Genomic DNA, 13,191 nt, shown 5'->3' with positions numbered 1-13,191 from the left:
GTGGCGGAAGAGGCCAGAGAAACGTCAGCTCTGACGTCACGCCCTACGAGCACAGGTCACCTGACCAGCACGGAAGTCAACAAACCGGGAGGGCGGCGACGTGTTACGACGGAATGCACCTGACTTACTCCGCCGTCGCCGTCGTCCGTCTTTCGTTGAACAACTTCAGTTTCATGCGTTTGAAAAGCGAGCGCTTAAATGAAACCGTGGGCTTTTCGCATGTCACATGACGGACGCACTTTACGTAAGTTAGCCCGCGTCAGTTAGTTAGTTAGTTCACGTTGACGTTCAAACGCACCGTGCGAGGATGCAGAGTGACTCTCATCTCTCGAGCGTTAACGTGGTGCTCGTAATGGCCTTCGGTAGTCTGGTGAGTCGCTTTCCCTCCCTAACAGTGTATATGATATCACAAGTCCACATGTTTAGTTCCAGCTACATGTTGTATTATTTAATTGGCCTTATGTTCAATGCAACATGGGTTTGAAAAAATATGTTTAGTCGAAGATATCATCGCTACCACATCAACAGCTGATCATTAAAGAACTATACAATGATGATACATAGTACATAGAGTATAGTCAAATCTGTTGAAAAAAGTTATAGCTTTCTAAACAAATATATGTAGTTACTTTTTCTCATTGCATAAGAAAATGTTACTTGAAAGGTATAATAACAATACTTGGGATAAATAGTATTGATGTCAAAGTTAACTTAAATATTTCACAATAAAAGACTAAACTAAACTTGTTGCATTAAGATGAAGAAATATTATGTAACATATAATGTATCTTTTATTATTTAGTTGTTCACTGGCATCCTGTACACTATGTTTACAAAGAGTTAAAACGTTGTCCAACTCTTCCCTCTAGGTGTTTGTTTTGCTCTTCATCGTCATCAAGAGACAAATAATGCGATTTGCCATGAAGTCTCGTAGAGGTCCACATGTCCCTCTCGGCCACAATGCTCCTAAGGTGCCACACAATCCTGCAATGAACCACAGAAGTGAGCTGCTGTACAAAGTCTTGCTGATTAATAGTTACATGTTCTGTGTGTGTGTGTGTGTGTGTGTGTGTGTGTGTGTGTGTGTGTGTGTGTGTGTGTGTGTGTGTGTGTGTGTGTGTGTGTTGTAGGAGCTGAGACAAGAAATTGAAGCCAAACTGGGCCATGTCCAGAAAGTCCACTTTGAGCCTCGACTGCTTTGGCCAGAAGATGATCTGAGACTCAAGACCCAAGACTGCCTGTACCGGGTGAGAGCGCTGGATGCCATCAGAGACACTGGTAAGCTTTGTTGTCACTTCTCCCACTCCGGGGTTTGTTTTGTTGCCATGACAGACTTTTACAATACCAGCTGCCCTTCAGATCTCCCTTTCCGTGAACTCGGCGGCACACCCGCAGCTGTGACAGGTAAGAGACTTCGGACGTGGCTTCTGCAGCTGCGAAACTCCCGCTGTGTGTTCCAGGACAGCCTGAGGTCACTCGTAGACACGGTGCTGGATGGATACAACAAAGCGCGTCACGGGGCGGAGGTCAGTGTAATGGTCAACAATGTTTTTACCCCGTAGCCCATCCTGGTATGTAATGCGTGAAAAGCCAACAAATGTCTGACGTCCCGTCATCTGCTCCGGTTTGTGTCCCGAAGGCTTTTGGTGAAGCAGAATTTTTGAAATACCACGACGCTCTGACTGAATTGGCCTCTGTGTGAGTCGAACCATCCTATCCCTCGCAGTGCTTTCCTTTCATGCTAATCCCGGCGTGGAATGTTCATTACGCAGCGGCGACAATCCGTTTCTCCGCTCGCTGTTTCAGCGTCAAGTCTCAGAGCGGCAGCACCACTCCGACCCAGCACCACCAGTCCGCCGCCAAAGACCTAACCAGCCCCACAGAGCCCGCCAGCTCCTCTTCCTCCCCGACCCAGACCACCTACCTCACGTCTTCAATGCAGCAGCGCAGCAAGCGGCCCAGGAACTTCCTGGAGCTGAAGAACTTCAAAGACAACTACAACACTCTGGACAGTTCGTTCTGAAATGATGTCCCAACACAAAAGGTCAAAAAGCAAGGGCGGAGCTGTCGGTGATTAAAGTGCCTGCAGAGGGCGACAGTGGACCAGATAGTTTAGAGTAATGTTAAAAACACTGCCTTAGTGTACCCAAACGTATATTCCCTGGTTTACGATATAATGCATATCAGACTCTGCATTTATTCATCCTGCATTGATGCATGTGCTTTGTAAGTAAGTAAGTAAGTAAGTAGGGTTGATTTGACCAAATCAGAGTTATGGCGTTATGCAATGGCATAAGACAATCAGTATTTATTGCACAACGTAAAAGCCTATTTCGACTTGTTACTATGATCCAACTGGATTAAAATATGCTCATAGTTGATTCTGTTTTGTAAAAACACTTATTGGCAATGTTTAAAAAACACACACTGCTTATGTCATTGTGTATGTTTACATCGATGTATGTCACAACTTATATTTCAGCAGTGCAATTTCACGGCCTGTTTTTTCCTTTTTGCCTTAATCATCTGTTCTACAGAAGCCATACTTAAGTGCTATTTTTTGTGTTTATTTGTTCTCCCAGTGCAATGCAATTGAGCATTATTCCAGCAAATCAATGCATTCTGAATGTTCCACCAGGGGAAGTCTCTTTATTTTTTAATAGGTAGACATGCCTCCAGATATCTGAACTCTTGTTTCCTTTGCCATAAAGCGAATAATGGTATTTTGTTATTGTTTAAAGTTGCTATCCAAATAAAAACAATGACAGACGGATGAGGTGGTGCACTGTGTTCTTACGTTTGGTCAGCACAACATAGTCATTTGTGGTGCGTAATGTCCAGCTGAGGGCGCTTCTTCATTGTAATCTCAAAACATCCAAAAGCCTGCTTCATTTTAGTAAGAAATCAAGAGGCATTACTTTCACTTTCAGTAATTTAATGACACACAAACAAACAAATGCAGTCAAAGATTTAAAAAAAAAAGACTCATTACAATCTGCGTATTTAATATATACAATCTGTTTATTTTTATAGATAAATAAATACAAGGGAAAAAGTTGTTAGGTAGAACGTAACTTAGATCACATTCATTTAAAAGATGTACAAAATAAGCTGGCTGTTCAGGCAAAGAACTGAAATGGTTTAAAAGAAATTTGTACAATAATGACATATTGTATCGGGGGTTAAAACTTATTTAAAAAACGTCAGTCAGTAAGCATCTTCCTGTTGACTCAGCGAAATGTGAGCAGTCATGGGTTGGTGAGTATTAATTACACATGAAGTAGATCATCTGGTCAACGATTTAAAAAAAAACAACTTTAGCTTAGTTAGCTATGTTTGCTACATTGCCGTCTATAAGCTTCATAATGTCATAACCCACTTTGGCAAAAGGGCAGCACAGGGGAACACTTGCAGTACACAGTATTATACTCATAAACAAATGCACATCAGCACGCGTAATGGATCTACCCTAAAGCTCACACGCTCATTCTTTATGCACAGACACACAGCGAGGCCCGGTGCACGTGACCCTCCAACGGGGTTTGTGGCATAAGTTGAAGTGTTCCAGTTTCAGTCCAGGAAGCTCAGCTCGGACACCACAGCCATTGAAAAGGGATCAGACGGGGGCCGTGGAACCGCCGTCCAGTTTGAGTCTGCGTTGCTAAGATTTGGCGGCTCTTGACCACGGGCTGGAGTTCTTCTGCACAGTCGCTTCATGACTTGATCTCGATGACTTTGATGAAAGGGAGTGGTTTGTTGGATGAGTTGGACGGCTTGATTGGTTTACTGCGGGGACAAGAAGAAGAGACATGAGTTGTCTGTATATCGAAACACAGTATGTTTCGAGGAAGGACAGGCCCGGTAGGACTAACCACATTAAGAGGAAAAGGAAATAAGTTACCTGTAGACAATCTGGGGGTTGCGCTCTGTTGAAAGGTAGGAATTTGACCGTTGTCCTCCCAGGAAGTAGTCCATCTGGTCATGCATTTCTCGGTTCTACACAGAACAAAAGGTCAGAGGGTCAGTGCACATAAGATCAAGAAAAATAATGAACGTGGCCACAAGACGGTTGCATCTCCTTCCCTTTAAAATCTCCTGACTATCTAATGTTTCATTTCCAGTTTGAGGAGAAGATAACAAGCAGCATTCACCTCAGCCTCCAAGAAAGCCACTTTCTCCTCCAGCTCTTTGATCACGCGGTCCCTCTCCTGGATCACCATGCGCGAGTTCTGGAGCTAAAGACGAGAAGAAGCACAGTCAAACACTCGGTAAGTCCTGCACAAAGATGAACACAGAGACACAGAGAGTGTTTGCTCCACAGAGCCTCCCGCGTGTGCGCCTTCACCTGTTCAATCATGTGTCGGACTTTCCTCTGCTGGCTCTTCAGCATGTCGTCCAGATGGTGGATCTTTTCTCTGAGTATAGCCACCTCCCGCTCCAGCTTCTCGGCCCTAAAAAAAAAAAATACCCGCAGAGAAGTTAGAACCCCGGAGAATAGTCAATCATTCGTGCCGTTGATGCGTTGGTGTTGGCTGACCTCTGCTCCCCTTCCTGGCCCTCCTCTCGGATCTTGCGCAGTTCGCGCAGTTCGTCCTCGCGGCTGCGTATCGCCTCTCGCAGGGTGGTGCTCTCCTGCTGCATCCCTCCCAGCAGCCTCTGGAGCTCGTCTATGCGCTCGTCTTTCCGCTCGCTGTCCGCTTCTGTGATCTTCAACCTCTCCGCCTCGTCGCAGAGACGCTCTCTCAGGCTGCGGCTTTCAGCCTGGAAGAGAGGGGGGGGGGGGGGGGGGGAGAGGGCGCCCTTTATTGCTTTAGTTTAAAGTGCAGTTTTACAGAAAGGAAGTGTAGGTTATTGGTGATGATTCATAATGTACATAGAAATAAGCTCTGAATGTGTGTGTACCTGCAGCCTCTCTTTGTCTTCCTGGTGTTTCTTCTCTGCTTCCTGGAGCTGTGCGTACATGCGCTTGCTGACCTCCCTCAGCTTGGCTCTCTCCGCTTCTTCGTCTGCTTCCTGGATGACACAGAATGCAGTGCGACTGTCAGATGGATGCTGCAATGTATGTGTGTGTGTGTGTGTGTGTGTGTGTGTGTGTGTGGCAGAGTCCAAATACAAATCCAACAGAGAATTCTTACTGCGCCACTTTGAGCCGTGTTCAAGCCAAATGAAATACGCAGGAATGGACAGATAGATGATTTCCTCATGATGAAATGTATAATCTGGTTTTGGTTTCATTGGAGCTCAGTGGGTTTGACTTTCAGAAGAAAAACAGGCGTGTTGGTGGCGTGCGGCCGGATCAGGGCCAGCGCTTTCTGCCTAATTTCTGCAACACCTCTGCGAGCCGCAGCGTGAGTCACAGATAAACGCCGTAATTGCCGCAAAAAAACTATCGAACCAAACACAATGGCGACAGCTCTGTTGGTATTTGCACACAACATTGCTGACGTGCAGATAGTACTAGAGGGTGTACTGTGTGTGTGTGTGTGTGTGTGTGTGTGTGTGTGTGTGTGTGTGTGTGGCTCAAAGACAGCAACAAAACGATTAAAGGAGGAGTCTCTGTGGAATGCCGGGGACAATGGGACGGGCCTGAGCACAATAACTGATGTTGAGGAACATTATGTGCTGGTTCTCTCACTTGTCTAATTACAGCCTGCGGTATTTACGTCCTAATGTCATTTTACACCTGTCTTTTTCTCCTATGTGACATATCCGTTTGTCCGTCTGTTTAACTTTATACTTCCTTCTGCCGGTGGGCCTCTGGCGGCTGATCGCATTACGGGCATCACACGAAACTCACATTGTTCAGAGGATACATGTAAAAGTCTGTTTCTCACGCAAATACTTTTACTTTTTTTTGTTGTTACTTATTATCTTTCGTTGGCCTTGAGTGCTCACCTGTGTCTCACCGTCTGATGTGGGCCTTGTGCTCGGGGACGGGGGACTCTTTCTGAAAGGAAGACCCACTTTCCACCCGTTTGTGAGCGACTGGGAGGAGAAAAGCAGGAGGTCAGCCAGGACACAGTGAAAAGGGGAGGAAATGCCATTAGGCACACAGGATGTAAGGCTAACAAAGGCACAGGGCACGGCTTAAAATACACCTACCTTGTTTTTGGCTGCCATCTGCTCCCTCAGCGTTTTCAGGCAATACCTCACCTACGTGAAACACGGACATATTGTGAGTGACACATTCTTTTGAATTATATTGGAATCTATGAAGTCGTGAACACAAGACGAAACCTGTCTGGCAGCTGGGAGGAATTTACGTGGTTGCAAATAATCAAATTGTTACACAATCCAGAGGACACGGTTGGGGAGGTGTGTGTGCGTTTAAAATGTGTGTCAGAGCTCCAGTAGATCCTGTCCAGAGACTGACCTCCTGTATCTGGGAAACTTCGTCTGACAGCATCTGCAGGCTCTCCTGGTGTTTCTGCTGCTCTTGTTTGCGGGCTTCTAGATAAACCTGGAACAGACGGACGTGACTGTTAAAAACAAACACACACACACACACACACAAACATGCACACATGGCATCAGTTTCCACACCCGACAATGTGCCACACCCACCTTGATAACCTCCACTTGCTCCTCTTTACATTTGCCCGGTTCGGGGTTCAGAGCCGTCCTGTCATCATTGGCCGGCTGCACCAGCGCAAAAGCACGTCCAATTGGCTGAGGGTCAGAAGGCGCAGGCGTTATCGACGCCGTGTTGCGTCAGCATGGGTGTGTCACATTGCCAAACATCGTCACTGCGTTTTTACTATCGCTCCAAGGTGCCAAGAAAATCATGAGCGTATGCGTGCAACTGACTGTGGGTCTCTATAATCAGGAGGCCCGGGACATTCCGTCATTATCGCCGTGGAGACAAATCCATAAACATCTGGCGCTTTTTTGGAAGTAGCGATAGTGTTAAAGAATTGGCACAGACACGCAGAAGAAGGTGGGGAGACCTTATGTAACCCTGCCATTATAGTGGTCCAATTTACGTTGTTTTTGTCCAACTTTGGCACCGTTTTGTCTTAAGACATTTTGAGTGGTTCGTGTCAGAAAAATGCCATTGAAATGCTGTGCTGTCTTCTGAGGGTCGTCGGCAACTTTCAGGTCCAAATATGGCGACCGAACGACACCTCAGAAGAAAAAGCAGCGCTACTGTAGCTTTCGTTCTGTCCGAGTGTCGTCTAGATAAAAGAGATGAAAAGTTCATTTGAATAAAACCCTAATGTGATAAGCCATTATTTGTTCAACCTATGCCTCTCAAACAGTGAGGGATGTCGTTACATGGCAACCCTTTCAATTGCCTCCCTCCTCTGTCTCCTACCCTTCAGGTTCTAACCCCAGCCACCCGGCGCCGGGCGCTTCTTACCTTGTCCCTGTGCTGCTCGGAGCCGCGAGGTTCCTGCCGCTGGTCGTGCAGCGTGAGCCGCAGCCGCCTGCACCCGTCCTGAAAGAAATAAAAAGGGACGACGAAGAAATGAGACGATGGAGCGAATCCACAAAGAGACCGTTGTGTGACGGAGGGACAGATTGAGGACTATTTTGAGGCGGTGAGGGGAAAAGAAAGAGGAGGGGAGACTGAGTCACACTCGCGGACAACAACAAGAGGAGGGTGGGAGCAGCCAGTAAGAAAGAAGGGGTGTACGAGCCCCCCCACCACCACCACCGCCACCACCGCCCCCCTAAAAAACAGCTAAAGTTTGTCAGGGCTGCACAAAGACAGATTGTTTGAATTAAATCGTGTGCTGCGGACGTCAGAGGGGCTTCGGGAGGAAACTCTCCAGGCGGCTCTCAGCACAGCGGCTGGATTTCTGGGAAAGTGGGCGGATAATGTAATGTCAAGCAAGACGGACCATTTCCATGGAAACAGAAACCTCGCCGTAGCGCCAAACTCTGGCCCACAGTGCGAGTGGGAAGAGAGACAAAACAACAGCGCTTTAGAAAGCGAGACACCTTCTCCGTGGTTCTCTTAATGCTTCAGGAGTCGCACCCATGGGAAAAGTCTTTAGTGGAATGTGGCTGTGTGTGTGTGTGTGTGTGTGTGTCCTCCATCAGGGGGAACCCCCTCACAAGTATGCGGATGTAAGGGAGAGGAGGACAGGGACATTACGCCACTCGGGGGCAAAAGTCTTCTTTTGTTTACTTGTGGCCCTCATGTGTTCGCTGTGTCCTCCTGGAATCTGAATCATGTCGACTACGACAACGCGGAACACGCAAAGACCGAATGCAAACACAAACAAACACACGTGTGACAACAAACCGATTACTCAGGAGGACGTATTCGTCGGCCTAAACATAGTAAATGAGGATTCTGGTAGATTCTGGTGTGCGGGCCACGGTTTATTTGCACCTTTTGTACGGTATTATCATAAAAACAATGTTTCTACTGAGCTCTTGTTCATATTACACAGTTTTTTTGGACAAAAGGAAGGGATTGCGTATTAGAACTTTCTTTCCATTAATTTACTTTTAACACAGGGATAAAGAGCGCAGAGAGGTTATAAAGAAAGGCCATGGAGCCTTTGCGAGTAGCTGGTTATCTGTTCAGGAAAACAAAATGGAAAATAAAGCAAAGAGCAAAATATTGAACAATCCCCCCAAAAAGGGCAAAGGAAATGGGCTAATAGCTGGTGGTCCCACTCAAAACGAAACTCAGAGAAAATGAAAATGAAAATCCTCCACTTGTTCAACATGCTCTCCTCTCAGATTACAACCCTCGGAAGCCATTAGAGGAGGGAAGAGAGGGCAGGGGGGAGAAAGGGGGAGAACAGTGAGAGGGTTGTTAGGATGGAATCCATCATTGCACAACTTCTCTGGTTTGTTGACAACCAAATAAAGGCTCCACTAATCCTGCCATCAACTATATACACACTGGGGTCTGTGCCTATTTTCTATCATGTTGACACTCTCAAATAAAAATCTTTTTTTCATACCACCTTCAAAGAAAACCGGTTAAACTGGATTTCCCAGAAACAGAGACAAAGGGACCAGTCGGATGAGCTAATGGAAGATGATGTGCGCACACACGCAAATGCCCACGCAAATATACACCCAATAAAAGTACACAAACACAAGCTACACACGAGCTTTATAACCGGACCGAAACCTGAAACCAAGCACACACACACACACACACACACTGCTGGACAAAGAGCACAATAGATCACGGCCCGGCCGACAGGCTTTTAAGGGTGAACAACTTTTTGTTGTGTTGGACTCTTGGCTTCAGGAGGCCTGTACACCATGCGAGTGGAACACGCTGAGCGGTGGCTGCCAACCTGCTGAAGGTTTCTGATGAACAGAGACAGCTTCAGCGTGAAGGTAAAAAAAAAAAAGAAGCTCCCTCAGAGCTATAAGCCAAAGAACGCCATGGGCAGATTACTGCAGCAGCAGCAGCACACGCTGTGCCTGCAGGTGTTGTACCTGTTGTACCTGCGTTCAAACAAAGATTGTGTGAGCACATCATTGAATCTCTCTCTCTGTCAGGAGCGGTTTTCCATCATCTGCTGCACAGTCTTTTTCTTTGACATTTCTTTGGCTTAATGATTAATCAATATCTCGGGCAAAGATTTAACGGATGAATCAATATCGGAAATCATTGTTAGCTGAAGGATTTCCTCAAAAATGTAACTAAAGATCCAGTCCATTTTACAGACACGAACGGAGGTGTGAAGTGACGCATCGGGAGGTCGGCCCGTGTTTAACATCCCGTGAGAACGTCAGCGGGTGAACGTGCATCGTTAAACTTAGTCCAGGCTCTGAGTCACAGAGCAACTCCGACTCGCACTTTCATTTCTCCAGTCGTCGTTGGATCAATTCATTTTTCTCGCTCTCTGTGCCGTGCGGACCAGGCGGGATCATTTTCCACTCGTTCGGCTCATTCCCAGCCGGTCACGTCACACACTCCTGACCGGGACGGTGTCTCAGCATGAGGGAAGACAGAGGGAATGTTTTGGGTCACAAGGAAATGAAATGCCTGGAGGGATGGTTGCGGCATCATTCAAAAAGTGCCCTCACTTTTTTTTTTTTGGGGAGGAGAAACTGCGCCACAAGTTTTAAATGATTCCCAACTGTTGTGAAGTTTTAAGTAACTGTCCGTGTGGAAGCTGTTTAATTTGAGATGGTACGATCTCAGTTCCAGGAAACAAGTTTGTCAACAAAACTCCCACGGAAGTCATTTCCCAGCTACATGAGGCACATTCCCTCTCCCCATGTATCCCCCCCCCTTGCCCCCCCTCACCCTGCCTTGATGAAGGGGAAGGGTCCCTCTTTTTTCCACAATAACTCATGACGAACTGTAGAGGTGAAACACGTCTAAAGTTTAGTCTGACCTGAATAACTTTATCAGATATGTAAATAACTATTTGACTGTGACAAAGATCACTCTGTTTTCTATTTAAATCTCATGCAAATGTGCTGTCGTGTTAAAATGTAATACATCACAGATTGAACAGAACCGAGTTCCACGTATCGTTTGGAGAGGAATTCAGTTTATTAGGTGTGTGAGGGTGGCTCCTGCCCTTTGAACACTCGGACCTTTATTGTGTAGTTACACAACAGTAACTGACATTTAAGTCTAGACCATTGCCAAAACAAGCCGTCTGTCGGATCCGGCGCGGATCACACTTAATCTCAGTTAATCTCACATAACCGCGGAACAGAGTATTCACTGTAAGGGGCCTTCTTTTAGAGATTTCCATTCGATTTCCAGCTCAGCGGCCCTGGCGGCTGCTGATAGAGGTGAAAGTGCAGCGTTGCTCTGCGCACTCACGCACGCACACATTACAGGTGGCTCTTTGGTGCGAGGTAGATGATTAAACCCACGCAGCAGCGGGCAGTGGAGCATAAAAGCTCATTTACCCGTCCCCGTGACGCGGGTGGACCCTGACCATTCACCGACAGCACAGGTACCTGGGCTTTTAATCTCCTCGTGCACAACGTGGTGCACGTACTGCACAAGAAAAGTGATTAGAGCTTTGTCTCTCCTGAGCTGCCTTCCACGCCTGTCACCCGTGGGACGGTAAGCCCTTAAATGATGAGGGAAGAAGGCAAGTGTGACAGGCGCAGATGTTATCTGGACTAAATCTGACACGGCAGCCTGTGGGTGGAGACTTTGGGGGTTAAGGGGCTAATACTTTAATTAGAACAGGGCAGGAGATGTAAGAGTAAATACACCACTTAGAGGAAATTGAGTCTGAACAACAAACAAAAAAAAGATCCACCAGCAGATCCGAAAATCGAACGACAACACGATTGAGGGGTCAAACCTTTGGTTTATAGATTACTTTTTGTTTGTTTGATGTTTAAACATCACGGACCCGTGCGGGAAGTAAACGTTACCAACACACAGGAGGCACAGTGGGCGACGTGTGATCATGGAGCAACTCACCCCCTGCTCCGGACGCCGGATGTCCTCGAAGGTGCACAGGCTTCTGGTCACTCCGTTCATCCTCGATGGGGAAAGGAACACAACTCAACACAAAACAGATAAATAAACGAAAGCGGTCCCTCCGTGTGTGGGTTCGAGTTCCTTCTGTCTCTCTGCTGCCGCTGGGTGTGCGTGTGTGTGTGTATATGTGAGCGTGTGTGTGTGTGTGTGTGTCTCCTCCCCTCTCCATTCTAACTTTTCTCCTCACGTCACAATGGAGGTGAGACAGAAAGAAAAAAAAAACACGCCCACGAACAGGGAATCCGGGTGTGCGCGGAATGTCTGCGGGGGAGGGGGGGGGGGGGGGGGGGGGGGGCGCATGGGGGGACCTCACCTAGTGCGGTACGAGCGCTTCGATCGATGGTGATCACGTGATGGGCGCGTGGTTATCGGACACTGGATCCTTTTGACCCGAAGAGATGGTCCTTGTCTCTGCGAACACTGCTCGGTTTACCGAAAGGCCGAAATGATTTATTCATCGGGTTTAACCCCGGACTGAACCTCAGGTTCTTAGGTTACAAAGTGCACTGTTTTCTTTTATTGAGTGATTTAAAACCCTTTCAAAGCGTATTAGGTGTTTTTGTTCATAAACATCTTTTCCGGAAAGTTAAAAAAAAAATAATTGATTGGTACCATTTAAAGTTAAAATTACATAGATGATGCTAGAAAGGATTCATCACACTTTGTTGCACTTTGGTCGTGTGGATGCAGCAGAAACCTTTTAGTCTGTACTTATATAACAACATAAATAAACTATACAAAAAAAAAGGTATGTAGACTTTCTCACCTGTGATTGTGTTAAAACTCAAAGCAAAATGACTGTTATATGCTTGTCATTAGCAATGAAAAGTATGCAGCAAAAGAAAAGCTGGTAATTCAATCAGGGATGTGAATGTTTTAATTATTCATTTCAAGAGTTCACACGGCTTTATTGTTGACAAAAGGCACATGACAGGCAGCCTATTTTCAGACTTGACTGAGGTGACACTGAAGGACCGTCTGACACAGCACTGCGCTGGCGGCTCCAGGCCAACGCAGACCTTAAATTGAATAAAGACCTTAACAGCATTAATGGCTGTTTGAGACGCAAACAACAGCTCGCGGTGGCAAACAAGGGATGACACTAAGTGAATTTGAAACGGGTCTCATGGAGAGAAAAGTGTATCCAATAGACCCTAATGAAGAAAAAAAACATCCCAAAAGTGCAGTGATGTTTCAAAGTAACTCCTCCAGGTTAATAAATAACTGATCCAGGAGGTGGTTTCTCCCTGGAGGGTGTTGTTGTTTAATGGTTGATTTATCGAGTGGAATGAGGTTATCCCACATGCAACAAACACACCTGCACCTCACTGCAGTATGTCATCATGTGTCCCGCCTGCTAAACCCAAACGTGAGTCACAACCATGTGTTTGTATCCCACAGGTGACCACACTCAGACAGACTGATCCGCCAAACAGACAGTTAAGTGCGGTCCGTGTGTGTGTCTGTGTGTGTGTGTGTAATCACACGCGTCCAAGTCTGATACCACGGTGCGAGTCACAACCCAGTTTGATTAAACGTGTGTTATTGTTATCTTTCATGAACTTAATTTAAAAAGGGATCTGAACCCGATACATCTAACGAGTGTGCAGGGACTGAAGTGATCAGGAAACACTCGCGGTTCGGTTCCTTGTTCACTGTGCACTTTGTTTGGAAAATAACAAAAGGTGGAACACATGCTGATTTTAATAACATCACACACCCAACTCTTGGAAAACAGCCTCTCGGGGATG

General features: G+C 46.4%; 2 protein-coding genes across 3 annotated transcripts; one reads left to right on the top strand and one right to left on the bottom strand.

Annotated features, from left to right (window-relative positions):
* Positions 1-51: 51 nt before the first annotated feature.
* c11h1orf43 (chromosome 11 C1orf43 homolog) lies at positions 52-2,771 on the top strand. Its single transcript, XM_037453854.2, has 6 exons — positions 52-370; positions 870-971; positions 1,131-1,278; positions 1,360-1,526; positions 1,640-1,698; positions 1,807-2,771. Exons 1-6 carry the CDS (start codon positions 308-310, stop codon positions 2,021-2,023), a joined length of 756 nt encoding a protein of 251 aa, XP_037309751.1. The 5' UTR covers positions 52-307; the 3' UTR covers positions 2,024-2,771.
* Positions 2,772-2,998: 227 nt separating this feature from the next.
* Positions 2,999-11,568, bottom strand: tuft1a (tuftelin 1a). Of its 2 annotated transcripts, XM_037453852.2 has the most exons (12): positions 11,381-11,567; positions 7,361-7,438; positions 6,565-6,669; positions 6,374-6,460; positions 6,103-6,153; positions 5,896-5,985; positions 4,903-5,013; positions 4,538-4,761; positions 4,346-4,451; positions 4,152-4,235; positions 3,902-3,996; positions 2,999-3,786 (listed from the first exon to the last, which is right to left on the bottom strand). In XM_037453852.2, exons 1-12 carry the CDS (start codon positions 11,438-11,440, stop codon positions 3,714-3,716), a joined length of 1,164 nt encoding a protein of 387 aa, XP_037309749.1. In that variant the 5' UTR covers positions 11,441-11,567; the 3' UTR covers positions 2,999-3,713. The 2 variants fall into 2 exon arrangements, with proteins under 2 accessions (XP_037309749.1, XP_037309750.1); XM_037453853.2 differs by lacking the exon at positions 6,565-6,669 and having other exon boundaries at positions 11,381-11,568.
* Between the last annotated feature and the right edge of the window lie 1,623 nt (positions 11,569-13,191).

This window comes from Pungitius pungitius, chromosome 11, assembly GCF_949316345.1.
Source record: "Pungitius pungitius chromosome 11, fPunPun2.1, whole genome shotgun sequence".
Classification (NCBI taxonomy): Eukaryota; Metazoa; Chordata; class Actinopteri; order Perciformes; family Gasterosteidae; genus Pungitius; species Pungitius pungitius.
The sequence above is the reverse complement of the archived record's forward strand: the minus strand, read 5'-3'. Positions and strand labels throughout refer to the sequence as shown.

What these genes read in the sequence shown, in the direction of transcription:
- tuft1a (XM_037453852.2), bottom strand. Translation starts at nt 11,440, where the DNA reads ATGAACGGAGTGACCAGAAGCCTGTGCACCTTCGAGGACATCCGGCGT. An exon ending in AGCAAGTGGAGGTTATCAAG is followed by an intron (nt 6,461 to 6,564) that starts GTGGGTGTGGCA and finishes CGTCTGTTCCAG; the next exon opens with GTTTATCTAGAAGCCCGCAA. An exon ending in TGGCTTTCTTGGAGGCTGAG is followed by an intron (nt 3,997 to 4,151) that starts GTGAATGCTGCT and finishes TGTTCTGTGTAG; the next exon opens with AACCGAGAAATGCATGACCA.
- c11h1orf43 (XM_037453854.2), top strand. Translation starts at nt 308, where the DNA reads ATGCAGAGTGACTCTCATCTCTCGAGCGTTAACGTGGTGCTCGTAATG. An exon ending in GGATGCCATCAGAGACACTG is followed by an intron (nt 1,279 to 1,359) that starts GTAAGCTTTGTT and finishes GCTGCCCTTCAG; the next exon opens with ATCTCCCTTTCCGTGAACTC. An exon ending in AAGCGCGTCACGGGGCGGAG is followed by an intron (nt 1,527 to 1,639) that starts GTCAGTGTAATG and finishes TGTGTCCCGAAG; the next exon opens with GCTTTTGGTGAAGCAGAATT.